The 27,678-nt window shown below is 48.0% G+C and overlaps 1 protein-coding gene across 1 annotated transcript in view; it reads left to right on the top strand.

Moving 5' to 3' along the window:
• Pik3ap1 (phosphoinositide-3-kinase adaptor protein 1) overlaps positions 1 to 27,678 on the top strand; it is a 120,298-nt gene that overhangs the window by 63,967 nt on the left and 28,653 nt on the right. Inside the window, exons 9-13 of the mRNA XM_032895027.1 lie at positions 20 to 152; positions 3,241 to 3,437; positions 6,137 to 6,326; positions 20,186 to 20,281; positions 25,680 to 25,874. Of these exons, the coding sequence (XP_032750918.1) occupies positions 20 to 152; positions 3,241 to 3,437; positions 6,137 to 6,326; positions 20,186 to 20,281; positions 25,680 to 25,874 (811 nt within the window). The remainder of the gene's footprint in view (positions 1 to 19; positions 153 to 3,240; positions 3,438 to 6,136; positions 6,327 to 20,185; positions 20,282 to 25,679; positions 25,875 to 27,678) is intronic.

Raw genomic sequence — 27,678 nt, 5'->3', positions numbered from 1 at the left:
CTTTGCTGTTTTTATGCAGGCCTTTAAAATCGTGCCCTACAACACAGAGACTCTCGATAAACTGCTCACGGAGTCCCTGAAGAACAACATCCCTGCAAGTGGACTGCACCTCTTTGGGATCAACCAACTGGAAGAAGACGATATGATGACAAGTACGTCCGCGCAGTCATTTCAGTCCTAGATCGTGTGTGGTCGTAGATGGTGTGATGTGGGGAGGGGGCATAGCTTTGTCTGCCAGCACCAGGGTGAACCAAGGCTCAAACCAAGCAATATGTACGAGGGTGCTGCCAGCATGGTACGGTATGCTCTTACACAGCATTTCTTTTTAGTGAGTAGCAATATAGTCTAAAATAATGATAAAAAGTACAGTAGGTACAGAAGCCAGTGACATGGTCACGTACTGTCATCCATCAAGGATGACGTACTATACATAATTGTGTGGGTCACACTTCTACAGGGCTAGCAGCCAGCATCGTCACCAGCATGTGAGGAATGCCTTCTGCTACAGCATGGTAGCTGCAGCGTCACGAGGAGGTGGGACTTTGCTTGCTTCATTCTAGGTCTGCAACGGCGTGGTGTGGCCCACAACTGTGCTTCACCACCCCCTTCTTAAAAAAAAAAATGTGTGCTCTCACTCACCTTTTGGATGGAGTTCAAAGTCCTTTGCCTGAGAGCAATCCCCTCCCAAGAGGTGCTTCTTTGCACCCCTCTCAGTGGTTTTCTGTTCCCAGACATAATTCTCAAACCCTTGTCTTTGCCACTCTGTTCATGGGAACACCATTTCTCTGTCCCTGCCTTGATTATCATTGCCCTGGTGGCCTCCTCTTCATCTCCTCGGGAAGCGTTTTTCTCTGGAAGGAAGGCCTTCCTCAATTCTCCAGGAGTCTGTCTGTGCCACCATGGGCTGGGGTCTCCCTAACACCTCGGACCTTTAGTCCTGCAGTTTGCCTGCCACATCTGACTTTCAGCTCAGTGGGGGCTTCTCCCAATGCTGGATCTTTGTGGGCTTTCAGCGAATATTTGTAACTTGAGTGAAGAGAGGGCCCTGGGAATGGGGAGAGTCACATTGGATGTCTGGGGATATCAGCTGGTAAACTGCATGGGTGCCTGTTCCTTTCCAATATGGTGGCACTACACAGTGGTTCTCAAGTCCCTGGTTACCTTCCGACTGTGTCCTAGGCCGTGTAGGAGCCACAGGGAGAGAATAATCTGCCAGGCCTTCTCCAAGGCTTCCCTGCCTCCTCTCCTCCATCTCCTACTGTGGAATGTTCTTGCCTCGGGGCTGTGAATGTTTTATTTTCTTATTCTTAAACCAGAGGCTCAGGAGAGAGTATCTCATAGCCTAACATGCAGTCCCAGGGACATTTCGGACCTTTCACCCTTAGGATCACGTCCTGGTGAAGAGGAAGCTGCGTTTTTTAAAATGACAGAGCCAGGCCTGGAGAGATGACTCAGTGGTTAAATCACTGTCCACACAAGCAGTTCTGATCTTTAGACTCCCTTAAAGGTCAAACGAGCCTGATGATCCCGGTTGTCACCCCAGTCTCAGAAGGCAGAAACAATGATCTGCAGCAAGCAGGCCAGCAGCACCGTATTTGAGGGGAAACCCTGCCTCAGAGAATAAGGCAGAACAGTGAGAGACAGGAATTCTTGATATCTTCCTGGGCTTCCCCACGCATGTACATTCCCATGCACCCACCTCACACATGCCCACAGGTAAAATGGATCATTTTAAATATAAACCCATGTAGTAAATTAAACAGGTAGCTGACTTCTTCATCTTTGCTAGTTCCCAATGATGTCGAAGACAGATCAAGGTTTATTTTTCATAAGCTTTTACCACAATACCTGGGCAGTAGTGGTCTACATTAATACTCTAAACACATTTGGCTATGACACTTGCAGCTTAACGCTGGTCCAGCTCTCTCTGCTTCAGATGTTTTTCCCCACGGTGGCGTCTTCTCAGACCGCCACCTCGCGGCTCTCCTTCCAACTCCACTCTCCATCTCCCGGCCTCTTCCTAAATGCTAAAACCTCAACTGCTCTTCTCTCTCCCTTTCCCTGGCTGCTGGGAGTTCTGCCCTGTTCTCTCTTCTGCCCGGCCATTGGGTATTCAGCATTTATGGACAAGGCAGAGAATAAATGGTAAAATTGTTTACACAAACTTGAGAAAGGAGATTCTTGACATGAGTATTACAGTGCTGTGTCCGGATTGAAACAAGGTTCGAGGGCAGGGAAACCAGCATTTAAATAACACAAGGATAGCCTTTACACAGTGCACATGAACAGCATGCCTACACCTATGTGTTTGCAAGTATACATACATACATGTACTATACTTCACACACACATATGAAAAGAAGAGAAAATAACACATAAAGTGACAGAGCCTAGAAATCAACTTTTAAGGAAAGAGAAAAAAAACAAGTTATTCCCCAAGTCCCCCAACACGAACCTATTGGTTTTCTTGACATATTTACAAAATCCACAATAAGAGAGAAGTGGATGGACTTCTTTCTATTTTATCATTTTTTTTTATTTTATGTGTACGGGTGTTGGCCTGCATGCGTCTCTGTGCGCCATGTGTGTAGAAGGCTCTCGGAGGCCAGAATAGGATGCTGGAGCCCTGGGACTGGAGTTAGAATTAAGTTACGAGCTACCGTGTAGGTGCAAGGAATCAGGCCAGCGCTCTTCACTTCTGAGTCATCTCTCCAGCCCGGATCTGTTATCCCTCAACACTCAGCGTTGAGTGTTGTAGAAACTTGGACTTAGGACCACAAAAACCGACCACTTCCAGAGACACGCGTGAGGACGTGTTAGAGACAAAATCCATCAGTCTTTGATGATTATTAACTACATTGTGGCTGCCGCTTAAGCCTTTAGAATCAGCGTGGACTGAGTTGGAAATGGACCTTAGTGGTAGAGCGCTCGCCCAGTGTGCCGAGCCCTGAGTTTGATCCCTAGCCCTAGAGGAAGAAAAGGTAACGTTTTTCTAAGAACCGCCCACTCTTTTTCAAAGCAGAGGATGCACCACTGATTCCTAGATCTACTAATTAAAATAACATTTCCTCCATCACCAGAGTGTGTAATCTTTAGAGGTTGCCCAGAGGAAGCCATCAGTTACGTCAGTCTCCCAGTGAGCAGTAACTTGAGTGCCTACTCCATGCACGCTAAGACTCGGCAGCCATCCTATGCCTGCCTCCTTATCCTTAAGTTAAATTCTCCTCATCGCCCTTTTAGATCAGAGGGATGAGGAGCTGCCCACCCTGCTGCATTTTGCTGCCAAGTACGGACTGAAGAACCTCACCGCCTTGCTGCTCACCTGCCCAGGGGCGCTCCAGGCATACAGTGTGGCCAACAAGCATGGCCACTACCCCAACACCATTGCTGAGAAACACGGCTTCAGGGACCTGCGCCAGTTCATCGACGAGTATGTGGTAAGCTCAGCGTGAGAGAGGTCCTGAGACAGGGCATGTGCTGTGCGACTCCAGGTCCACCTCTTCAGCAAAGGCACTGATGGATTTTTGTCTCTAACCTGTCCTCATGTGTCTCTCTGGGAACAGGCAGTCCAAGTTTCTATACGTACCTTTGGGCAAGTCGTAAGTCCCCTCCCCTTTTTAATTTGTTTGTTGCAAAAGAGGACACCAGATATCCTAGAACTGGAGTTACTGATTGTTGTGGGATTCCCTGTAGATGCTGGGAATAGAACCTTGGTCCTCTGCCATAGAAGCAAGTGCTCTTAACCACTGAGCCATCTTTCTCTGCTCCTTCCCCCATTTCTTAATATGCAAAAGGAGCACATCCTAAGGGGTCTGTTCATAGAGTTGTTTTTAGACCAAAAGGAACTATCATATGCAAAGCGCTGAGACCATTTCCAAATTACGGACAGGAACTTGCACGGAGTGTATCTGCTCAAGACGGATGTTCTCTCTCCACTACCTTCGGGGCTCCTTGGTAGCACGTCTCTAGCTGCCTTGCCCGCCTTTGGGCGCAGGAGAACTGTGTCAGAATTGGTTCTTTAATGAGCCAGGACCATGATAAGGCATAATAAGGAGGAGGTATCAAGGTGGTCACCCTTGAGATCCCACTCCCTGCTGCATTCCATCTCTTTCTGAGCCCCTGCTTGGGTCTGAACTTGAGGCAGGTGGATACACCCCGCTTTCTTGGCAGGTCATTCTTGTTCACTTGCGTCTGAGTTCCGCTCTGTCATATCACACACCAAGGATTGTGTCTATGGTCTTGGGGGAAGCTGTGCTGGACCCTACGCCCTTTGGGTGTTCCTTCTTTTTAAACTTACAAAGGACACCTGAGAGTAGCTCATCTGACTGTGACCCCCCACCCCCCAGTATAAGTAGCCAGACTAATATGGTCTTGCATGCTGCCTCTAGACAAGAGTGAGCCGGACACTTCTTCAGAAACTTAACTCTGCTCTGTGATAGATAATCTGTAAGGCAGTGAAGCCAAGGGGTGAAGAGGGGCCCCATGCTTTGGGGGACACGTAGGACATGTAGAAAGTTTAAAACCATGTTTGGGTTCTCACTGGCATAAACGGGCACCAAGACACTCGTACTCTGAAAGGAGATTTTACTTGGCCTCAGTTTGGAATCACAAAGGGGCTAACCACAGCACGCCATTTTTGGGTTAGGCGTTTTCAGTAAGGCCACTCTGTTCAGGGTAGTAACTAAGTCCCTGAGCTCAGTTGGTCAGCAGATGCCCTGCCCCATTTAATTTTCACCACAGTCCTTTGAAGTTGAAGGGACCAAGACCTCCACCTTACAATCAAGGAAAAAGGACATAGAAAGCCAAGGTGATTGTGCCCAGGGCTTCACAGGGGTAAAGGTGGAGATGGGATATGAACTTAGTTCGCTGCTACGGTCAGGGCTTGTTATCCTGCTCTGCGTAGCAGGGGAGGTTAAAGTCTTATTTTCAGAGTGCCTTAAGCTTTAATCTGTCTCTCACTTCTCATACCTGTTCGACTCCTAGCTAAGTCACCTTCCACCAACACAAGTTTAGCCTTACTCTATGTGTGACACTGGTTCTCAACTCGGGGGTCAAACAGTCCTTTCATAGAGGTCACCCAAGACCATTGGATGATACAGATATTTACATTATGAATCATAACAGTAGCAAAATTGCAGTTATGAGGTAGCAGTGAAGGTAAGTTTATGGTTGGGATCAGCACAGCACGAGGAGCCGTGTGAGAGGGTCCCAGCATTAGGAAGGTTCAGAACCAGTGGCCTGTAAGTAGGGTCATGGTTTATTTATTTAGTTGCCAAATGCTAAACCGGGAACACCAAACACTAGGAAACTGTTACTTGATTCATCCATTCGGACCTCACCAGGAAACTCACACAGTGTCTATGAAAAGTGGCCTCTGCCAGGTGCTGATGAGGTGAAAGGAGGAGCTGTCTGTGGTTTGAGGCAGAGGTAAGGATTGTGACACACACCACGATGTCTGTCCAGGAAAAGCTGTTCACAGGTTTCGGGGAAGTCAGCCTCATACTATCAGAAGGCAGGGGTGAGCCTTTCTGATGTCAAGGGCCCTTCAAGTAAAGACCCTGCCTTTGGGGACATCTAGAATAGTGAAAGTGGGAAAGAGAACCCTGGAAATTGGCAGGCACTTGGATAAACCTTCCAGAAGGTACAGCCATGAAGACATCCCTCCGGGATGTCTGGGTGCACAAGTGCCAGCACATCTTAGCCTGTGCTGTGCATCTGTGTGGCCCTCGGCGTCGTTTGTTTCTCCTTGAGTGCCCACCAGACTGTTATAAGGACCGAACCTGAGACTGTGAGCCCTGCGGGGAGGACTAGATTTTCTGAGCTTTGCTTTTCAGGTGTAAATGTGGGAGAGGCGGGGCTTCCGAAGGAGATGGGTGCGAGCTTGATTCTTACTAGGTACTCCTGAGGGGTAGTTTATATTTATGTTCCCTGACCCCTGTTAACCAGGATATAACTGTTTAACTCAGTAATCAGCGTTAGGGGAAGATACAAAGGTTCAGGAATACGGCCGATACCCGTAAGCAATAGTAACCCTGATGGATGGCCACGCCCTTTGCCCTCTTCAAGCCAGCTGGGGCCTGAGTCTGCCCAGCTAGCCAGGTTCCTCGGTGTGCAATGGGACTGTCTTCTTATGCAGGAGACCGTGGACATGCTGAAGAGTCACATTAAAGAGGAGTTGATGCAGGGCGAGGAGGCTGACGATGTGTATGAGTCCATGGCCCACCTGTCCACTGACCTGCTGATGAAATGCTCCCTCAACCCTGGCTGTGATGACGAGCTCTATGAGTCCATGGCTGCCTTCGCCCCAGCAGCCACAGAAGACCTCTGTAAGTAGCTCGGCCTGGTTCTGCTTTCTTCCCATTGCTGAGAAATGGCTTTCTTCATTCCAGTCCAAACGGGGAAAGGCCCCCAAAAGGCCCCGATTATCTCTGCAAGCACCCAGTGAAGAGCCTGTGTTGCGACACCACCAGGGTTGCAGTCATGGGTCATAACAGAGACCTTTTTCCAACTTCCGCTGCTTGCCTGGAAGCCTAGACTAGTCTTGACGGCGTAGCCTTGTGGTCAAGAAGCTCTCAGCCCTGCCAGTCTCGGTGGCCCCTTATTATAACAAGCGTTTTTCAATGCTTTACTATCTGACATGCAATTTATGTATGGCATAACCTACCCACACATGGAACCCCGGCTTCCTTACACTACCTTAATTGAGCTGTATAAGAAAAATAAGTGGAGAAGACATGCTTAGTCATGTATGCATGTGAAGACATGCTTAGTCATGTCTGCATGTGAAGACATGTGAATTAGGCATGTCTGCATGTGAAGACATGTGAATAGATATGTCTGCATGTGAAGATATGTGAATAGGCATGTTTGCATGTGAAGGCTTGTGAATAGGCATGTTTGCATGTGAAGGCTTGTGAAATAGCCCTGTACAGACATCTACACCAGAGCCACAACCAACATCATAGCCTCACATGCTGACAGACACGTGTCTGTTGTCTCAGTGACCAAACTACCAGTGTTGGCCTTGCCACCTGGAGTTTCTTAAATGATGAACCTCTTTACAAATCTAGCCCCTCCCCCTCCCTCCTCCTCCCTCTCTCTCCTCCTCTCTCCTCTCTCTCTCTCTCTCTCTCTCTCTCTCTCTGTATGTGTGCATGTGTCACAGTGCACGTGAGGGTGTGTGTATGTGTGTACATGTGCTGTGGAGATCAGAGGCCATCATCTTTTGAACGGTCTCACTTGGAACTCAGTGGGCTCACTGATTGGTAGACTGTCTGCCCAGCAAGCTCTGGGGATCTGTCTGTCTCTGCCACCCTTTCATGGGGCCACAGATGCAGGAGACCACATCCAGCTTTCATGTGGGCTCTAGGGATCCAAACTCAGTTAGTTCCTCATGCTTTCATGAACTGAGCCATCTCCTCAGCTGATCGTTTTAGAGTTCACTGGAGTCCATGTTCCTCCACAGTAGTGGCAATCTAAAACACCCTCACAGATCTTCAGAGCACCATTTGGGGGGCAGGGTGCCACCCTTCAGAGAAGTTGGTGTAAGTGAGATTGGATTGCAGTGCACAGGCTACTGGGAGGCAGACGGGCACAGCCCCACCCCCACCCAAGGCTTAGTGATGTGTTCCTATCGTGTACTATGAAGTGTTAAGCATTCTAAAATGTCGCCCACGATTTAGCGCCCTTTCCCTCTGGGTCCACTTAATAGATTCTAGGAAGACAAGATAAATATCCACCAACCCATCAGTTTATGGATGAGGGATTTCTAGGATGGCTAAGCTCAGTCCTGCCACCCTTTCAGGGCCTGCAAGGGAAGGGAGCCTGATTATCCTATGCATGAGCTTATGGAAAAGCCAGCACCACGAGGAGTTCACAGAGAGGGGGTGCAGGCTGACTGGGAGTCCCTTGCCAGCACCTTTGGGAAGAAGAGGAAGCACAGTTGGAAGCTCTTCACAAACGAGCCACGGCCTGTCTGCCGGAGCTGTGAGGAAGGGGGCATGGTCCACAACATCACACCATTTTTCTCACTGAATTCTCTGGCAGCCCACAGGTGCTGCTGCTAACCTGCTGTGAAACAGAGGTTACCTTCCTCAAACGCCACAGCCAGCAACCTACAGAGCACAAATTTCATTTCTTTTAACCCAGGCCAGATTTGTCTCTAGCATGAGGTGTACTTCCGGTCGCCTCTAGCAAGCCTTTTGGCCTCTAAGGCTGTTTCCCCTGTGTGCAGATCCAGGAGCTAGCTGACAAAACAGCCCAAGGCTGGGGCCTGAGTCTGCCCAGCTAGCCTCATACCTCTAGTTCCTACACTCAGGCTGAGGCAGGGGGATCAAGACCAGCCTGGATTAGGCAGATCTTGTCTCAAATACTAACAACAAGTTCCTCAAACAAACTAAGAAACCCAGCCGTCAACAAACCCCCCTCCAGGCACACGTGTGCATGCTTGTGTGAGCATACACACACACACACACACCACACACACACACACACACACCACACATCTACCTTCACAGCTAGCATGTATTTCCAGGGTCGTTCCTGTTGTTCTCCCTGGGATTACAGTGGACAAGACCTGATCATCTGCCAGCAGGACCCTTTAGAACCCAGAAAGTGGGGCTGGAGTGGCTCACAGTTAAGGACCAAGACTGCTCTTCCAGAGGTCCCTTTCAATTCCACAACCACATTAGCTCACAACCATCTGTAAAAGAGACCGATGCCTTCTCCTGGTGTAAAGACAGCCAGCAGGAATAAATCTTTAAAAAAAAAAACAAAATAAAAAATTAAAAAAAAAAACCCAGAAAAGTGGACTTGCTTTTCTGCCCATTCCCTAGCCTCGGGGCTGTTGAACAGCGAATTCCCTGCTTACTGACAGTGCCTGTTGACAGCCTCTGTGCATGCTATTCCCCTCCCCCAGATGCTCCAAAATAAGAAATTTCCCCAACATATTGCAGGACTCCCAAGGGAATACCAAGGCACCCGTGCTCACCTGCCCTTCAAAGGATGCTATGGGACTAGCCTCTTGGTGGCTGGATGGCAGCTTGTAAAGTCCCTCAGGGCCAGGAGGATCTGGACCTCACAGACCCAGGCTACCAGGAAAGAGGCAGGCTGCAGGTTGTAGGACACAGCTACTATTTGGGTGAGATTGGACTGATGACAGTAGTACTAATTTGCCAGATCATATAATCTCTGACTGTAGACATGACTTGGTTTGTTTCTGTGTCTGTGGTTATTGGGTCTAACCCGGGAACAATCTCTTCCCTTGATCTCTTCCCTGCCGGTTCAGAAGATGTAGCAAGTAGGGTCCGGGAAGGATTTCACGGACAGTGACTACCTGGGTGAGATGGCAGTTGGTTCTGGAAGAAACAGGACAGAGGGCAAACAGACCCATCTCAGATACTGCACCGACATGGTGATGCCCACCCATTTACCTTCCCTGGATGTGGACCGGCTGCTTTTATCTGTTTTCACTCAGCCGTCCTTCCGATCAGGCAGAGAAGAGATCGTTCCCAGGGTCAAACCCAGCATCCACAGAGACAGAACCAAACCAAACCAACCTCTACTTTACAGGGAAGAACCTACAGGGTCCGAGAGTTAGTGATGTCCCTAAGTCCATCAAGGAATCTGAGCCTTCAGGTTGCAGAGGAAAGTCTCTCTGCTACCACAGTAGGGGAAAGGGACCCTCATCCCTAATGGAGGCTCTCGGAGGCTGAAAATCAGTGTTTTAGGGAAATTCACTCACCACTTGGTTCAAGGAAGGTCACAGGGGAGCTCCCGGTGTTTAAAGAGGAACTAAGAGGAAGTGCTGGGGGGGGGGGTCTGATCTAGGGATTACAGCCCCGCTCCACTCCCTCTCTTCCCTGAGCACCCCCAACCCCCACACCAACGCGTTGTCACAGACCCTTAGCGCACACAACACCTCTCGCACACTCGGTCTTCAGCTTAGATGTGCTGCCACCAGGCGGTGACTGTGTGTCTCTGCCACCATGCTTTCCGCTGTGCTTCTTCTGACGTGGAGGTTTAAACCGTCCGCTTCCACGCCTCGCCGCGTAAGAACTGTCTTTATCAAGGATAAAATAATGCAATCGCTGGATGAAATCGGAGCACCCCTTGTTACCTGTTTCCGCCGACCCCTAACTCACTTGCTCCGTTGTTGTGCCCCCACATCCTTGCCTTTGAGGGTGGATTGTGGTCCTCATGTCCTTTTGTTAGCTTCACCCAAGGCCTCTGCTCTGGAAACCTAGGAGCTAGTGCCTGGAAGTCCTGGTCCAGTCTGTTTCCAGGGCAACCTGCTGGCGGGTTATAGCTTTGCTTATTTACGTATCTCAGAGGCTCACCTTTCTCCAGGAGAGGACGGAGTAAGGCACAACATTTTGCTGCTGGGAACTGCGGACTCACAGGAGTCACCGCAATCCTAGAGCAGCTCTCTGTTGTCTAGAATAAAACTTTTCTCTTGACCCCTGACCTTTCCAGGATCTGCCCCAGCCTAGGTTTGCATATGGCAGCACGCGCACTGCTGTAGCCGCAGTCATCTTACTGGCTTCCCTCAGCAACTCCCTCGTAGTAACTGACCTCGTGACAGATCATCTCTACTTTGTGGTTTCTTTTACACGAGCTCTTTGACTTTACAGTCCCTGCTAAGGGCCAGGTTCTGTCTGAGCTGGGGGCACAGCTGGGCGCTGGGATCGAAACTGCAGCCAGGCCTTCAGGTCTCACTCTAAGCAAAGTCTTATGGGTGGGCTTCTGAGACCTGCCTTATGTCCTATCAACACCATTTTCTCTGAAAATTTCCCTTCCTGCAGCTGCAGAGGCTCTGTCATCCCCTTGGTGACCTGTTGAGTAGAGCCTGGCACTACTACAGAGTCATTAATTCTGGGTACAGGGTCAGATAGGTATCATCTAGGGGTCAGGTGAGGACATTGCACTTCCTGACCTCCTGCTTTGTGAAAACACTGGAATGAGATAAAATTCTCTACCACCAACAGCCTCACTCCCCTTCGGGCCCACACAGCCTACCAACCGTGCTCCTCTTTCTGCACTGCACACGGACCACCTTGGGCTGTCATTAATTATATGTCTCTCTGATTATGAGCCCCCGGCTTTAATAAGAAGAACGACTTATAGCTTCGGGTCCTCCCCCAGCACCCAGCCCAGTGCTGTGCACAGGATGGGCTCAGCCAATAGAGGAACTAGAAAATAAGATGTAATTCCAGACTCTGGAAGTTCAAGTGCAGATTGGCTCATCCACATTCTAGTACAGTAGTATTAGTTTGTTTTTTTTTCTTTTTGACAGGTGTTGTGAGATATCTATTAGGTACTGCCAAATGCAGACCCCCAGGGGGTCATAACTCCATGGCAGCTCCAGGCTGCCTTTTATTTCATGTCAACATATCTTGTGCTAGTTCTTCTGCCTAAGTTGCCCGTCTTTTTTCTCTGCCTGAGTAATGCCTAGACTCCTTCACAAAGCCCAAACTCTGCCATGACGCATGCTTTCTCTTTGTAAGTTTTTTTTTTTTTTAACCTCACTCATACAACAAATCCTTACCAAATCTGTCCTGTGTGTAAGGGACATGGTGCCGGGCGATAAGCAACCAGTGAATACGTTATCATATTCCCTGCCTTCCAGAGTCCATGTTCCATGGGCCCCACATTCTGTAGATCTGCTCCTGCATGACAGGGCTGCTCTTCCCGTCATGTGTAAAGTCACAGCTTTTCACCTGGACATCTCTGCCCCGTTTTCCTCATTGCTAACGCCAGACATCACTCCCCCAGTCCTCTGATTTCAGATTCCTGTGTGTCTGTCCTTCCTTCCTTCTTTCCTTCCTTCCTTCCTTCTTTGCTTGCTTCCTTCCTTCCTTCTTTGCTTCCTTCCTTCCTTCTTTCCTTCCTTCCTTCCTTCTTTGCTTCCTTCCTTCTTTGCTTCCTTCCTTCCTTCTTAGCTTCCTTCCTTCCTTCTTTGCTTCCTTCCTTCTTTGCTTCCTTCCTTCTTTGCTTCCTTCCTTCCTTCTTTGCTTCCTTCCTTCCTTCTTGCTTCCTTCCTTCTTTTCCTTCCTTCCTTCCCTTCCTTCTTTGCTTCCTTCCTTCCTTCCTGCCTTCTCTCCTTCCTTCCTTCTTTCCTTCCTTCCTTCCTTCCTTCCTTCCTTCCTTCCTTCCTTCCTTCCTGCTTCCTTCCTTCCTTCCTGTGTGTCCTCTTTCCTTCCTTCTCTCCTTCTTATTGCTTCTCCATCCGCACGTGAAAAGTTGGGCTTTTACATTGATGTCATCAGTCACCTATCCTACCCAGGGACAGATGGGACCAGCGAGGTCCAGGTTTTCTTCAGGTCCTACCTTGTGCCTCCTGCACTGAGACTCCTTGTTCGGCCATACTTCCTGGAGGGTAGAAGAGGGGTCTTGTTGGCTTTCAGGGCTGGAGAGCTTTTCTGGGCTAATCTTTGAGTAGCTGGTATTTTCCTGGCTTTATGTTGCATTGGCGTGTAATCTGGATGGAATCAGTGTCCCCTCCAGCTAAGTGACCCAGACCAAGGTTCTGTCCCAAGAGGTGAATCTCACAGGTTTCTTTGGGAATTTGTGACGCCGTTAATTAAGCACCAGCCCAGATGTTATGTCACCTTGAATGCAAGCTTCTCGCATGCCAGAAATGGATCCTTCGTGATCAACTCCCCAGCATCTGTTGTGAGCCTGCAGCGGCTCTTCCAGGAGGAGTCTGTGACCCGTATTCCTTTCTTCTTACTTTTCTTCTGTCGAAATGGAAGGACTTTGCACTTTCCTGACACATTTCAGTTTATTTTTAACTGACAAGTGTTGAAGGCGAAGTGCTTGGCGTCTGAATTACAGACCTTGAATATCCTGGAATACAAGGATGTATTGTTCTGCTGCTTTACCCCATCCCCTGTGTCTGTTTTACCAAATCTCTTTGCCCACAGAATCCCCTGCATTTTGGGTCACTTCGGTGCTACTTGCTGTCCACCTGGCTTCTGGGTACAACGGGTTTTCAGATTTGCAGCCTGGTGTCCTACCAGGTGACTGCCAAGCAAGTGGGCACCGTTTACTATTACAAATGCAGTACTTGCCAGGATTATTGCCTGATATTGGTATGGCAAGATATGCTTTTAAAATAATGTATGCCAGTGCCGGCTGGCCACTCTCCGGTGCCTGGTGCTGTGTTGAGAAGGGTTTGGGGACACAGAGAATGCTGTCATTAATGGCGTCTACCACAGATACAGAACAGGGCACGGAGGCCTATGTACGCATCTGTCATCCATGCTCAAACTGAAAGATTTATATGTTCAATTAAGTCTAAGGAGAACCTCCTCGTTTAGAATGGAAAAGGAGAGAAAATCTTTTCCCGGAACTTCACTTAAGGGGTATACGCATCCTGACACGGCAAAAGCCCATGGGAGACAAGGTTGCCCTGTCTGTGCAAGTACAATGGACTTCCTTCAGTGCGGCACAATCCTAGTCGCCTCACCAGCTCTACATGGGGAGAAGATCACAGCAGCCTGGGAGGCAGAGTAATGCTACCAGTGTGTGTCTGTGTTTTGTTGACATGCGCAGAGGGGAATCAGGTTTTTAGGCAGAATTAAGCTTGCTAACCAGCTGCCCTTGAGACCAGGAAGCTAGTCTGGTTTCTCTGTGCGAGTCTGGTATAACTACGAATGTCGTGAGAGTAAAGGAGGGGACCAGAGGACAGAAGAGATAGATGGCACCGTGGGAGAGGCTTGAGAAAGCCAAGGTTTTTGTCTGGCTTTGAAAATAGGGGGAGAGGGCCTGGTGCCCAGTCATGTGGACAACCCGGGACCCTGGGGAGGGAAAGGAAATGAATTCTATGCTAGAGCTTCTGCAGAGGAATGTGGCCCAGCTAAAACCTTGATTTTGGCCAGCAGGACCCACCTGGGCTTCTGAACCACAGAACTGTAGGACAATGCCTTTCATGTCATGTGAGTGGTAGTTTGTCTCAGTAGCCTCAGAGCGAAGTTGCCTCAGAGTAATCACGGCAACTAGGAACACAGTGTCTCGCACTGGTTCTGTGCATTCATAGGCCTTGTCTTAGCTCTCACAGCCGTCCTGTGACCAGGCCCTGTGGTTTGTCCCCACTTTGCAGATGGAAGACTGCAGATTACCTGTCTGCAGTAACCTGCATAAGGACTTAGAACTAGGGAGAGCCGGAGGAGGGACTTAAACATAAATCTTTAGGATAGCAGAGGCCGTTCACAACGCCTCTGTCTTGATACCCGGTAGACAGTCTTCCCAGCCCCCGTTGCTCACTGGGTTTCTCAGCTGCTGCCTTTCTTTCTCTGACTTAACTTTATCTCCTAAATGCAGACTGTTTGGCTGGCTCCCGCCCTTTTCTGCTCTGTCCTGGGGCTGTACACTTCCTTCTTCTCGTCCCTAAACCCTTGCTTCATCTTGCTGTCTAGTCATTCCTCATATCCTCTGACTTTAGGCCTCTACCTAAGGACAGCCTCCACCAGTGGGCCTAGATGCACGGGATGGGGCCAGCATGAGCTGTATAGCGCCACCTAGCGGGCACTACCCAGCCCAATAATGTGAGAGAAGCAGGGCATTTGGGTGTTCTGGGACCTTAACGAAGAAAATGTGTGGCAAGCCAAGTCAGATTTCCACACATGGTCCTATTGTAAGGAGTGGCATGTTTTATTTGGACCTTACTCATGCCTTACGTACACTTAACTATAAGAAGGCTGTGTGTCTCAACAAGGCAAATTTAAAATATGATGTTTGAGATCATGGATGAGAATTCAATGATTGTGAGAATTCGAACTCGTTTTGAAGGCAGAAGACACGTATGAAAGCAAACTTACTCTTTAAAAAAAAAAAGACAAACATGGGGTAGGAAATAGCTCGGTGGTAGAATGCTTGCCTACCATGTGTGAAGCCCTAGGTTCAAATCCCAGCGTTTCAATAAAAAGACAAGAGGCAAGAATAGGCAAATGGGGCCATATCAAATTGAGGAGTTTCTATAAGAAAAACAAGATTAAAGAGAAAATCCACGGGATGGGGCTGAATGTTCATCTGATGGAAGTTTAGTGCCCAGGGGGCTGGAGACGTGCTCAGTGGGTAAGAACACTGGTCCTTCAGAGGACCTCAGTTTGGTTGTCAATGCCCACAACCTTCTGTGATTCCAGCTCTGGGGACTCCAATGGCCTCTTCTGGCACCGGGCACACATGTGCACTCCCCAAGACACACATACACATAAACAAAAATAAAATCTTTGAAAACATTAGATCTAGGTGAGGCGCTGCACACCTCTAATTTCGGCATTTGGGAGACAGAGGCAGGTGGATATCTGTGAGTTCAGGCTCAATGCAGTCTGCATTGTGAGCTGCAGCACAGACATGGAGAGACCCTGTATCAAAACAACAACAAAAGGGGCTGGGGCAGGCTGGAGAGATGGCTCAGTGATTAAGAACATTGACTGCTCTTCCAGAGGTCCTGAGTTCAATTCCCAGCAACCACACGGTGACTCACAACCATCTCTAACAGGATCCGATGCCCTCTTCTAGTGTGTCTGAAGACAGCGACAGTGTACTCACATATATAAAATAAATAAATCTTAAAAAAAACTGAAAATTAGTGTTCAAAACACATGAACAATTCAGATAACTCAGTAGAAAAATATTGAAACTGATCAGAAATTAATAATATAGATATTTAGGCTTTTCTCTTTAGAAATATGCAAATTGCCAGCAAATATATGGAAATGTTCAACATGGCTCACCAGGGAAATGCAAATAGAAACCACAATGAGGTAGCATTTCAGTCCAGTTAGAGTGGCTATGATAAAAATTTTTTTAAAAATCAACAGAAAACATTGGCCCGGATTCAGAGAAAGGGGAACTCTCAGACACTGTTAGGATAGCCATTATGGAAACTAGTGTGGAAAATTCTCAAAAAAATAGACATAACCCAGCAGCCCCACTTCCGGACAGAGACTGCCAATGGAAATGAAATCAGACTGTGGTTGTGGAAGCAGACATCTGTGTTCTCATGTTCATTGTGTCTCTGTTGACTGTTACCAAGGTCTAAATGGACTGAGGTACTCATCCTTGAATGGGCAGAAAAAGAAAGTGGGGTACATCACACAGTGGAATGTGCACCCATAAAAAGTTATCTTGCCATTTGTGTTCACGTGGCTGGGAACGAAGGACACTATACTAAATGAAATAATCAAACAATAAAAGGAGAATGAGCACTGAAATGCAGTTATAAGGGACACAAATTCTGCCACTCTGGTCAGTAAGATGCTTACAGTTCATAAATTTTATAGAGAACTAAAAGAAGTGCAGGGATCTTCAAACAAAGACACAATAACGGTTTGAAGAGGTGGAATTTTAATTAACCCGATTTTCACCATAAACATATATCAGATCATCATTGTGTGAGCTGAGAGTGGTGTAATTCCAGCCCATGGGAGACGGGGACTGGAGGACCGGACATTCAAGGTTATCTGCTACATTGTACGTTCAATCTGTTACATTGTACGTTCAATCTGTTACATTGTACGTTCAACGTCAGCCCAGGCTTCTTGAAACCTAAAACCACCACCACCAAGTAAGAGGCCAGATGGCTCAACTGTTAAAAGCCCGTGTTGCTCTTTCAGAGGTTCTCAGTTCTGTTCTCAGCATCTCTGTAGACAGCTCACAGCTACCTGTAACTCCAGCTCCAGGAGATCTGACACCCTCTTCCGGCCTCTGTGGCACTCATCCACACATGACACACACATGCACTCACCATGCATGCATGCACGTACTCATGCCAATAAAAATAATTAATGATAATAAAAATAATAGCAATAATAAATAAAAATAAACCTAAAAAAAACAAACCTTAACAAATAATAAATCAGAGAGATGGCTCAGCTGTTAAAGGTTCACAACCAAGATAATAAAAATAAGTCTTAAAAAATTATCACGATATACCGCATAAAGATATACAAACTATAGTGCCATTTTTTTTCTCAAATTCAATCCCTAATGCTATAAAAATTACTTTTTGTGATACTGGAAATTAAAAAAAATCAGTTTTATGCACATTAGGCAGGCTATCTGTTAGTGAGCTGCATACCAAACTCTTAGCCATTCTTAACATGTAAATAGAGTCTCCTGTTTTGAAATTTTTCTTTGCTGGGTATAGGATTTAATAACAAAAATAACGGAAACGGTCATCTAGCCCTTCATTCTCCTAGGCACTGTGCCATGCTCTTGGAAGGCTTCTCAGGTGAGCTGTGCAGTCGCCATCCCCGTTTACTACTGACAGGAAAAGAGAAGCTGAGTCAATTGAAGTGAGTGGACCCAGGATAGCGTTGGGCAAAGTTAATAGAAACACTTTTCATTTCCCTTTCTGCATAAGAATTTGACCTTTGTTTGACTTCCTAGCTTTGTTACCCTGGTAACCTGATAAGAGCCAAATGTCAACTGTGTTTCTAGGCAACATTACCTAGGATGAGAATGACCCGTGATTGGTCACATATCTGGATGTGGGAGGAGCTGTAAGCTGCAGTGAATACCAGCGAAAGACCGGTGTTCTGAGTCTCCGCGTGGGGGATGGGGGTTAAGGGTTGGGGGTTGGGGGGGTGGAGGGGTGGTGGTGGTGATGGGCGTGTCTGTTGTGGGGACCCGGGAAGCTGCACCTCTGAATTTGTGATAAGAAGTGTGCTTTTGTGGGAACAGTCTTTCTCCAGGGTAGTTCCCGCCTCTGTCTGCTGTAGTTCGCATTTCCTAGAACCATGGTTCATGACGGCTTTCCTGCCTCTCTGATCCTGACCCGTGCCAAGCAAAGTCATCCTGTGGGTGTGAATGTTCTACTGGAGCAGAGGTTCTCAACCTTTCTAACGCCGCAGCTCTTTAACACAGTTCCTCATGCTGTGCCTGTGCCTACCCCCAGCCATAAAACTATTTTGTTGCTACTTTTGTAGTGTAGTTTTGCTATGTTTAAAAATCACAATGTGAGGATCTGATATACGGGATATCTACTATGCAAAAGCCCCAAAAGTGTGGAGACTCACAGGTTGAGAACCATTGCCCTAGAACTTGAAAGACTAGTTAGTGTTGGGTTCCTGGCATGATGTTAATACAAGCAAACGAAGGAGTGGAAGAAACAAGATAGACGCGCGTGCGCTGTGATCTGATACCCAAGCTTCCAGCTGCCCTGCTCAACTGTCAGGGAGGCTAAGGAGGCTGACACTTGGCAAAACCTAGTTTTTCAGCTTCCAATGTCGGACTCTTAAGGATCAGTGAAAGCACGAATATAAAGACTATAAAGTAAAACAAACTTGATTTCGTTGGTCCTACCTCCATCATTCTACCCACATAGGCCTGCTCTGCCCTCTGAAGGTGCTTATCTTGAGGAGCGGGGCTCAGCAGAGGGTCCTCTCCATGTGTCATGCTTGCTTGCTTTTGCTGCTGAAGTCACCTCTCTGCCCATTTACTCCTCTCCTTACAAAGATTTTTATTTTACAGCTGGTGTTCTAGCTTAGCAGTGAGCACCCAGCTTAGTGGGGAGCACCCAACTTAGTGGGGAGCACTCTGCTATGATATGCAAGCCCCTTGGGAAGCACATGCATTCCTTTCTCCACACTGTCTAACATTAGCATCTTGTTCAGGTTTCTCTGATTCCCGCCATCCTTCCTCTTCCCTTTCACAGTCCCATCAGCTGTTGTGACCCACAGATTGTCCCTCAGTCCCTTCCAGTTTGGGATGGTTCTCAGGCTTTCTCAGCCCCGATACTCTTGAAGAGGACCTATACTTGTTGATAAGTTTGTAAACCCTCAATTTCCTATGATTGAACTGGAGTTATGAAATTATTATGATTCGGGAGATAATATGCTAACACAGACAGCATCATAACATTCATTTATTTTTTAAAATGACAAAAGTCCTTAAAATATAAAAAGGGATCAGTGGGATACCTTTGTCCACTACTTATCGTAGAAAACCACTGAGTCTTAATTACTTATATTTTCTTGCAACATGGTATGTGTGTGTGTGTGTGTGTGTGTGTGTATGATTCATGTGTGTGTGTGTGTGTGTGTGTGTGTGCAAATATAAAAGTAAACCTTCACTTTGCCTCCTAAAGGTAACATAGTAATTAAAGTATCATTGTGAATATTTGGATTCTTTTTGTTCTCTCTATATAGCTCTGGCTGTCCTGGAACTTATTACATAGACCAGGCTAACCTTGAACTCACAGAGCTCTGCCTGCTTCTACTGATTCATTTGATACAACAGGATTCCAGTAAAACACACACGCACACACACACGTTAAAAAGTTAAGTATTGTGATCCTGGCTGCAGTCCTCTGTTGGCTGTCTGGAGCCCAGTCACCCTTGCTCCTTCCTCAGCACTGTCAGGAATTCTACAGCACTTTCATGATGGCTGCATATTTATTAATTCATAGGCAGCTTGCAGCACTGTGCTGTCGGTCTCCAAGGCGGTAGCTATTACTGTGTGTACTCACTTGTATCTAATGTCAGCACTTACTACGTGTTGGAACTCTTAAGTTTGTTGGTAGATTTACCTCCACGACATTATATATATATATATATATATATATCTTTTTAAATTTATTTTATGTATATGAGTACACTGTTGCTGTCTTCAGACATCACCAGAAGAGGGCATCAGATCCCATTACAGATGGTTGTGAACCACCATGTGGTTGCTGGGAATTGAACTCATGACCTCTGGAAGAGCAGTCTGTGCTCTTAACTCCTGAGCCATCTCTCCAGCCCTCTTCTTCTTCTTCTTTTTTTTTAACTGCTACGTAATCTTTCATTGTTTGAACAAATCATAATTTGTTTGTTCTCTATTGTTTCTGTGCCCATTTTGGCGTAATAAGCAACACTGAAGTGTGTCATTTTGAAGTATGTATTTTAAACCTATTCTTTCAAACACAAATGAACGTATCTGTGTCTTTGGAGACCTGTGATGTGACCCAAGAAGATGTTTGTGGTGTTGTGGCTGTCACTTTTCTTAATGCTCAATACTTACTAGATGGTGGATGGAATGAAGGAAGGATGGATGAAAGGGAGGAAGAGGGAGGAGGAAGGGGGGGAGGAAAGGTAAGTGCAGGAATCTCTTAACGCTACCAAACTTCCCAATTCCTTCTGTGAATCAACTTGCCTGCGTGGAAGAACAGCACATCAGCTCTGTCTCGTTTTCCTTCCAGATGTCGAAATGCTTCAGGCCAGTGCAGGTAACCCTGTCTCTGGAGAAAGTTTCTCTCGGCCCACTAAGGACTCGATGATCCGCAAGTTTCTAGAAGGTAAGTTGCTGCTGATCAGGGAAGCGGAAACTCTGGTGCTCAAGGGACAGGTTGGCACAAACACGATATACGATAACCAGAGGCTCTCTGCCTCTCTCCACACCTGCCCTGATCTTCCCCATCCACCAGTTAAAGACAGGCCAGAGGTTCCCACAACTGGAGCCATTCATTACACAAGTCAGTTGTTCCCAAGAAGACGTCACTCAAATTACATGCCAGCTTTTATTTGACGAAAATTAACTAAATACCTACAATGTGCAGAAAGCAATGTTCTGGATATTAGGACTGGCAACCCAAAGAAAAACAAGATGTGACCCCACAGGAGACTTGGCTCTCTGCTACAGGATGGGAATATGCACCCTCTTTGTCAAACAGAGGCAACATTGCAGTGGTTAACAGCGTAGCCCCCAATCTGCTCCCTGACTTCTTCAGTTACCCAGAATGCCTCAGACAAGATATTCATCTCCTCAGTCTCCTCAGCTGTGAAGTGAGATGGGTGTGGTCAGAGCATCGGGAGAGTGAGTTCCGCCTGATGCACTAAGGAGGCAGGTGGCAGTGAGAGTCAAGCGAGTTGCAGTGACAGGAAGCTTCATCCAGGACCAGGCACGGTTGACAAAGGGTTGTAATCATGGCCGTCGTTATTATTACAGATGCTTTCAGAGGTACAAGGTGTTACACTGTGTGAGTGACTGCTTCCCTCTGCCCAGTCGTATAGGATTATGGCGGGTATGTCAGTCACGTAGCCGTAGGAGCAGGTTTCTGAGGGCGTGAGACTTGGAGGTCAAACGGTTTGGGTAGTGAAAGGGAAGAAAATCTCTAGAGCAGCGTAGGCAAACCGCAGCCTGACCTGCTAATAAAGTTTTATGAGAATTCACCATGCCCATTCATTTGCTGTTATTTATGGCCGCTTGCACGTTCCTGGTACAGGCTTGAGTGACTGCCGTAGATGGTTGCTCAGTGAAGCCTGCTACATTTACTCTCTGGATCCTTTAAAACATGTCTGCTGACTCCTGCTCTGAACCTCTCTTTACCTGAGGACAGAGGTCCTCAGCTAGCATCTGGCACCAAGAGGATGAGAGCAATGATGGCTTTTGCTGGCCAACTTTGTTATTTAGCTTCAGGCTTGCCCTGCGGTCTTCAGCAGTGCTCCCAGCCGAGCGTAAGGGCCTCATGCATGTCACCGTTCCTTGCTTGTATAAGCGGTGGTACCTAATGGATAAGGCTGGGTGCCGCGGGGATGCAGGGGAGAGACGTGTTATTTAAGGAGATCAGAAGAGTCTGCACGGCAAGGCTGGCCCTTGCCACATTAGGGTAAATTAACCTAAGGTTTTATACATTAGGTACTGCTGCTTTCATTCAGCAGGAGAGGCACCAGAGGTACGGAGGGGGTAAACTTCCGAGGTCTGAGGCTGTAAGCAGACTATAGGAGCCCAAATTCAAGCCCTTCTTGGCCTCTGAGCCTGTCTTAGAGTGTCTCCTTTGACCACGGTTGCACTGTCGCCTTGTGCAAGGAGCAGCGTGTGGGATAGTGACCAGATGGCACCCTCTTGTCACACTGACCTCATCTCATGCTCAGTTCCCAGCAGTCTTTCATCATGCCTAAAGTCCGCAAAACCATGGTGTCACCAGAGGGGTAAGACTCAGTCCTGCCCTCAGACGAGTTAGACACGCCCTCCGAGTGAGTTTTCCTGCAGTATGAAATGTAGTTCAGTGCAAATAAAAATGTGCTGGTGCTGTGGGCATGGAGGGGAGGGAGAGACGTGTTATTTACGGGGGTCAGAGGAGTCTGCATGGCAGGCTGGTCCTTGCCAGATTAGGGTAAATTTAGCCTCACGTTAGGCTGCTCACTGCACCCTCCTCAAGGCGTCTTTGGTATAAGGGAATGGGGAAATTGCACAGATACACACAGGTCTCCGGTGCACGCTGGTGGATCTGAGCCTGCTAACCTTCCCCGTGGCAGTGGTTCTCGGACCTCAGTGTGCCTCACACCCACCCGGAGTCCTCTTGAAGGTGAAGGCTCACCGGGGTGAGAGGCAGCAGGGCTGAGTAGCACCCAGGGGCGTCCTTCCTTTCAAGTTCAGCGTGACTCTGCTACTGCCGGGCCAGCAGGTCACTGTGAGAGCCTTGGTTACAAATCAGCACTTTCTGCTCTCTGTTCTTTATCTTTCACAACGGAGCCTCCTTTCACCCCCTGCTATTGCTATGCCCACCTGTTGTTGCTATGCCCACCTGTTGTACCATAGCTGTTTACTATTATAAAAGCAATGCATAAAAATAATAAAAACTCGAGTGATGCAAAAAGCGTGCACGCACTCATGCGCTCTCTCTCTCTCTCTCTCTCTCTCTCTCTCTCTCTCTCTCTCTCTCTCTCTGTAGTTTTTCTGCCTCTATCTCCCACCTCCAGCATCATATCTGACCCTAAAAGTTAAAGCAATGAGAAAAGTCTCAGTCTCTCTCAGTCTGTCTCTGTTTGTCTCTGTCTCTGTCTGTCTCTCTGTCTCTCTCTCCTTCCCCTCCTCCACTCTCGTTGAGCTTCCAGAGTATTTTTCTGGATATATTAATAGTGTATGCATGTGTCTTCTTTTGTGTTTATTCACAGGTAGTGTCAGCACAGACATTAGCTTTTCCACAGCTGCTTAGACATTTGCTTACCTTAGCCAGTCTTCAGCTTTGTGCTTGGGAAGCCTCATTGCAAAGTTACCCTTTGTGGTACTGATGTCTTTTCACACATTTGAGAGCATGTGTGCTATAAAGCACCAGGACAGGATCGTTGGGTTTCAGGAAACATGTCTTGTGACTTTGATAGTGTCATGTTGCCCAATGGTCTGAGCTCACACCGTTTCTACCAGAAGTTACGAACAGGTCGAGGACACTTTCCATGCAAAATATCACACAGAGGCTTTATCTGCACCACAGATAAAACTGGAATCATTCTCAATCCCTCTAGTTCTCTGTGTCTACCTCACATGAGTCTAGAAGCATCTCTTGGCATTCTGCAGCTCTGAAGCCTTTTAGTGGTGAGAGGGGGAACTACAGGTCTGCTGTCTGTGACTGAGAGGAAGGAGGTGTGGATATACGGCTAAGACAGGTGGCCTGGGTCCAGCTGTGATGGCCCTCATTCCATGCATGTGGCCTTCAGACAGTCAGTCACCAGTAACGTTATAGAGAGTTCCAGGCAGGATTAACTTTCTGCTCCCAATGATACTCGGAGCCCGGCCCAGGGCAGTACGTGGCTAAACTGTTCATTTAAATGATTAGTTATTCACTTCAAATGGCATAATTGAATCATGATGGGAGAGGCTGAGAGAGGGGTCAGAATTCATCCTGTCAGAGGTCCAGCAGCTCAGACTGAGTTCCTCTGAGGTGACCCTAGGCCGCAGGTAACTTGTTTCCTGTCACTTGGTTCTCTTGCTTCTCTAGTGTATTTTCTTTCTAGGGAACCTGGCAGCTTGGACAGGACTGGGTATTTTCCTGAAAATTATTCCTGTTTGGTCAGCAGAAGCCAAGGAAATGGTTCTGACTATCTGTGGGTGCTGACATGGTAGGGGAGGGTGTCACAGGACTCCTAATAATACACAGCTTCCCAGAAGAAGTTTTTCTTACAAATGCCCTGCCTGTACATTGATGTGGCTAAGGAAGTAAATCCTATGTAAATCTCTTCTCCATGTCTGCCCCTCTCACAGCCTCTGAAGCCAGCACGCTTTCTCTTTCTGTAGAAGGCAGACCTCTGCCTGCCCTCACACTGTATTAGTTCCAAGCTTTCCCTGGAGTTCCCAGAGTCTGCCCAGGTCAGGAAACTACCGGGAGGGGAGGCAGGCTGCAACTCTGCCACGTAGATCTCTGCTTGGTTCACGTTTCACACAGAGTTTATTTGTCCCTCCATTCTAAGGAAGTGACCAAACGTGTACGGTATAAAAGGATCTGCGTTTGCCTCTAGGTCAGTGTGGAGGGCCAGGGTCAGGGCCTTCCCTCTGCAGCTGACAGACAAGAGAGGGAGAGAGGCAGGGAGTCCCCATTATGTCAGGGCCAAGGAGCAAAGGATGGAAACACAGGGAACATAAACAGCAGTTCAGTTCAAGACTGGGCGGTCAGTAGGGCCTCTCTGGGGGAGGTCATGGTGTGACTGAGACTTAGCAGAGCGGGGCTTGGCCAGGCACAAGGGGGCACGAGGAAGACTCTAAGCTGAGGGGCAGCCTTCCCAAAGCGGGATGAAGAACTGAGGCAGAGCCAGTGTGCTTAGAGACAGTGAATGACAAGTGTTCCGAGAGCCACCGTTGCCCTGTGGGGAATTTGGCAGCCCCACCAGGATACTTCACTTTGTCATGGTTGGACAGCCTTTCCCAGAATTCCCCTCTCCACTTGTGTAAAGCGTTAAGCATATACAGGAAACAGATTGAGGGCAGAGCCCAGGAACTCATGTTTTCTAACGAGTAGGGATCAGTCTGGCCAATCCTCAGGACACATGACACCAAAAAGCCAAAAGCAGCCTCTGAGTGACTTGGAAATGATGCAATGAAAACGGAATTCCCAATCAATCACGGAGTTGTGACCTCCACAGGAAGGAGACCCAAGCCCTATTCCTGTACCTCAAACAGGCATCGGAAGTAGATTTGTTGATCGAATGGTGTCGATCAAAGGAGCAGATCACTGTAGGGAACACAGGGGTTGTGGGGTGCTGGTGGGCAGATGAGGGATGCAAGCTTATCTTCTCGGTGATTATGTTTAATTGGGGGGCAGTGTGAGGGTGTGAGAAACAGGAGAGAGTTGGGGGAAAGGGTAGCTGTTCCATCAGCTTTTCTGGGTACCAGCCTGGCTCTCTGGGTCTTTGGACATGTTTAAATCCTCAAAGCTTCAGGTTTCTTTTTTTTTTTTTTTCATGTGGAAACTGAGGTCACTGGTAGTCACAACTCAACAGGTTTATTAAAAACCAGATGAAAGAATCATGCAGAAAAATGAACCGAGAGCTGTGCTCAGCAAAAAGGAGTCAGACTCTGTAGCCATTGTGGGGAGGACAAGGAGATGCTGAAGGAGTTGGTGATGAGAATTCAGGGCATTATTTCAATGCAGCACAGACACCAGGAAGTGGTTCCTCTGGTTCCCCAGGCTTTGGAGCAAGGAATCTGATTCTCCCTTAACTATGCTGAGATGGGTAACAGGATTCTAGTTGTAAGATCGGGACAACCAAGCCGGTGGCTCCTGCCCTGGGCTGGGTGGGTGGCCAGCGAAGGAGACCTTGGTGTTCTTGTGGTTGCTTTCATGGGTTCTGAGCAAATGGTGCAGGAGATGTCTCAAGGGAAGCCTTCGGCCATAGGCTGTTACTTTGACAACAGAGAACATGAGCTTGGTCTTGCAACCTGCAGGTTGGCAATTTCCTGGACCACCGTTCTCTGTGTTTTAGGTAACAGTATGAAGCTGGCCAGTTTGGAGAGAGAGCAGCACCCTCCCCACGGGGAAGACCTCTATCACACTGTGGAGGAAGATGAGACCTTCTCTGTGGACCTGGCCAACAGGCCCCCTGTCCCCGTGCCCAGGCCAGAGACCAGCACTCCTGGCCCTCACCCACTACCTGACAATGAGCCATACATTTCTAAAGGTAAGTGTGACCCAGGGGTGGGAGTGGGGCTTCTGAGAGCCTCTGCAGGAATGTCCCTGTTCCCTGGCTTCCTGAAAATGTTGTTCAGGCTGTCTTCTCTTAAATTGTCTCCAGCCAGGGCAGTAGATCATAGGTCATAGGTTATGACAAACTCTGGCACTAGACCAGGGACAATGGTTAGATTCCTTGCCACGTTCCTGGAAGCATTCACGTACAATTATAAGGTCAGAGGTAAATGAGAACCTCATATATTTCTATCCCATAACCTGTCCTGTCGTCACCGTTCATCATTTTAATGGCTGGCACTTGTTGAGATCTGCCAGGAATATTCTTTGCACTTAATTTTTTTTTTTACAATAACCTTTCAGGTAAGGGCCATGATCCCTATTTTATGGTTGGGAAATGGAAGATCGAAAGGCCAGTCACAATGCAGCAGGGCCAGTGCTTGGCCCCAGGGACCCTGACTCCACAGTCGACATTTCAGCCACTAAATCAGGCTGTCTGCTCACCCATGTTAATAAAAGCTGGCAAGCGTTTAGCTTGACCTCTTCATCATTTTCCCCGCGACACCAGTTAGAGATTGAAGGCACAGTTATTACACTTCAGGACTCGATTTTATTAATATGGTTGTATGCTCAGTAATGAGCAAAATTGCGGGCTCTGCACTCACTCCCGACCTGCCTCTATTTGCTTTTGTTCGAGACAGGATTTCCCCATGTATCCCTGGCTGCCCTGAAACTTGCTCTGTACACTGGGCTGGCCAGGAACTCACAGAGATCCTTCTGCCCCCGCCTCCCAAGTGCTGGGATTGCAGACGTGCACCGCCACCACCCGCTGTCATTCACTTTTAATGCATGTATCGTGGAAGGTGTGACAAGGCAGGTGGCACCCAGCCAGAGCCTCAGATGACAGGGTTGGGGCTGCCAGATAAAATGTAGGATGTCCAGTTAGCTCCGAATTTCATATAAGCAGCAACTACATTTCCAATGCTCCTGTGTTCCAAGTAGCCAACTTCTTTGGTTTTGGTTTGGTTTTACTCAGTCCAGCAACCCTACGTTGGGCTGTAGCACAACTGTGGGAAGTTCCGGGTCACCGAGGTTTGTCATCTCCTTAGGAAGCATCTCCATTGGCCTGTCCGGATATTGCCCACTGGCTCGCCCACCCCACCACACCCCCTCAGTGGACGGCCGTGTCTTATCCTGGGGGCTTTCTCTGATACTTGGTGCTTCGCTGCCCTCTTTCGGGGCAGACTGAAAGCCTCAGGGAACTGGCAGGCCACTGTTCAAGCCATGAATGACGGGAGGTGACAGTTGAGTATCCCACCTTGCCTGCTGTTGTTGGGAGAACTCTGAACTGCACGGTGTGCATTCACCGAGTTGTGCGGTGCTAACTCGCTTGACAACCCATCCTTTATGGCTTCACCCACTTCCGGTCTCACCTCCATCACCTCCTGCGGCAGTTAACCCCTTCATTGCTGTGACAAGGCAACTTAGATAAGAAGAGGCTTTCTGTGGCTCTGGGTTTAAGGGTCCATTCCATCACAGCCAGGGAGGGGACGGCGGAGCAGCATGAAGAGTGCCAGCTGCGGTGGCAGGAGCATGAGGTAGCTGGCCGAGTATCTACAGTTAGGAAACCGAGATTAATTCACTGTTTAACTCATCAGTTCAGCTCTATTTCTCTCTTGTATTCACCCCGGGATACCAGCTTCTGGGATGGCGCCACCCACGTTCATTGTGGGTCTTCCCTCCTTTGGTTAAACCTTTCTGGAGATGCCCTCACGGGCACACCTAGAGATGTGTTTCCT

This window comes from Rattus rattus, chromosome 2 (genome assembly GCF_011064425.1).
Source record: "Rattus rattus isolate New Zealand chromosome 2, Rrattus_CSIRO_v1, whole genome shotgun sequence".
Taxonomy (NCBI): Eukaryota; Metazoa; Chordata; class Mammalia; order Rodentia; family Muridae; genus Rattus; species Rattus rattus.
This window is presented reverse-complemented; position numbering and strand designations above follow the sequence as displayed.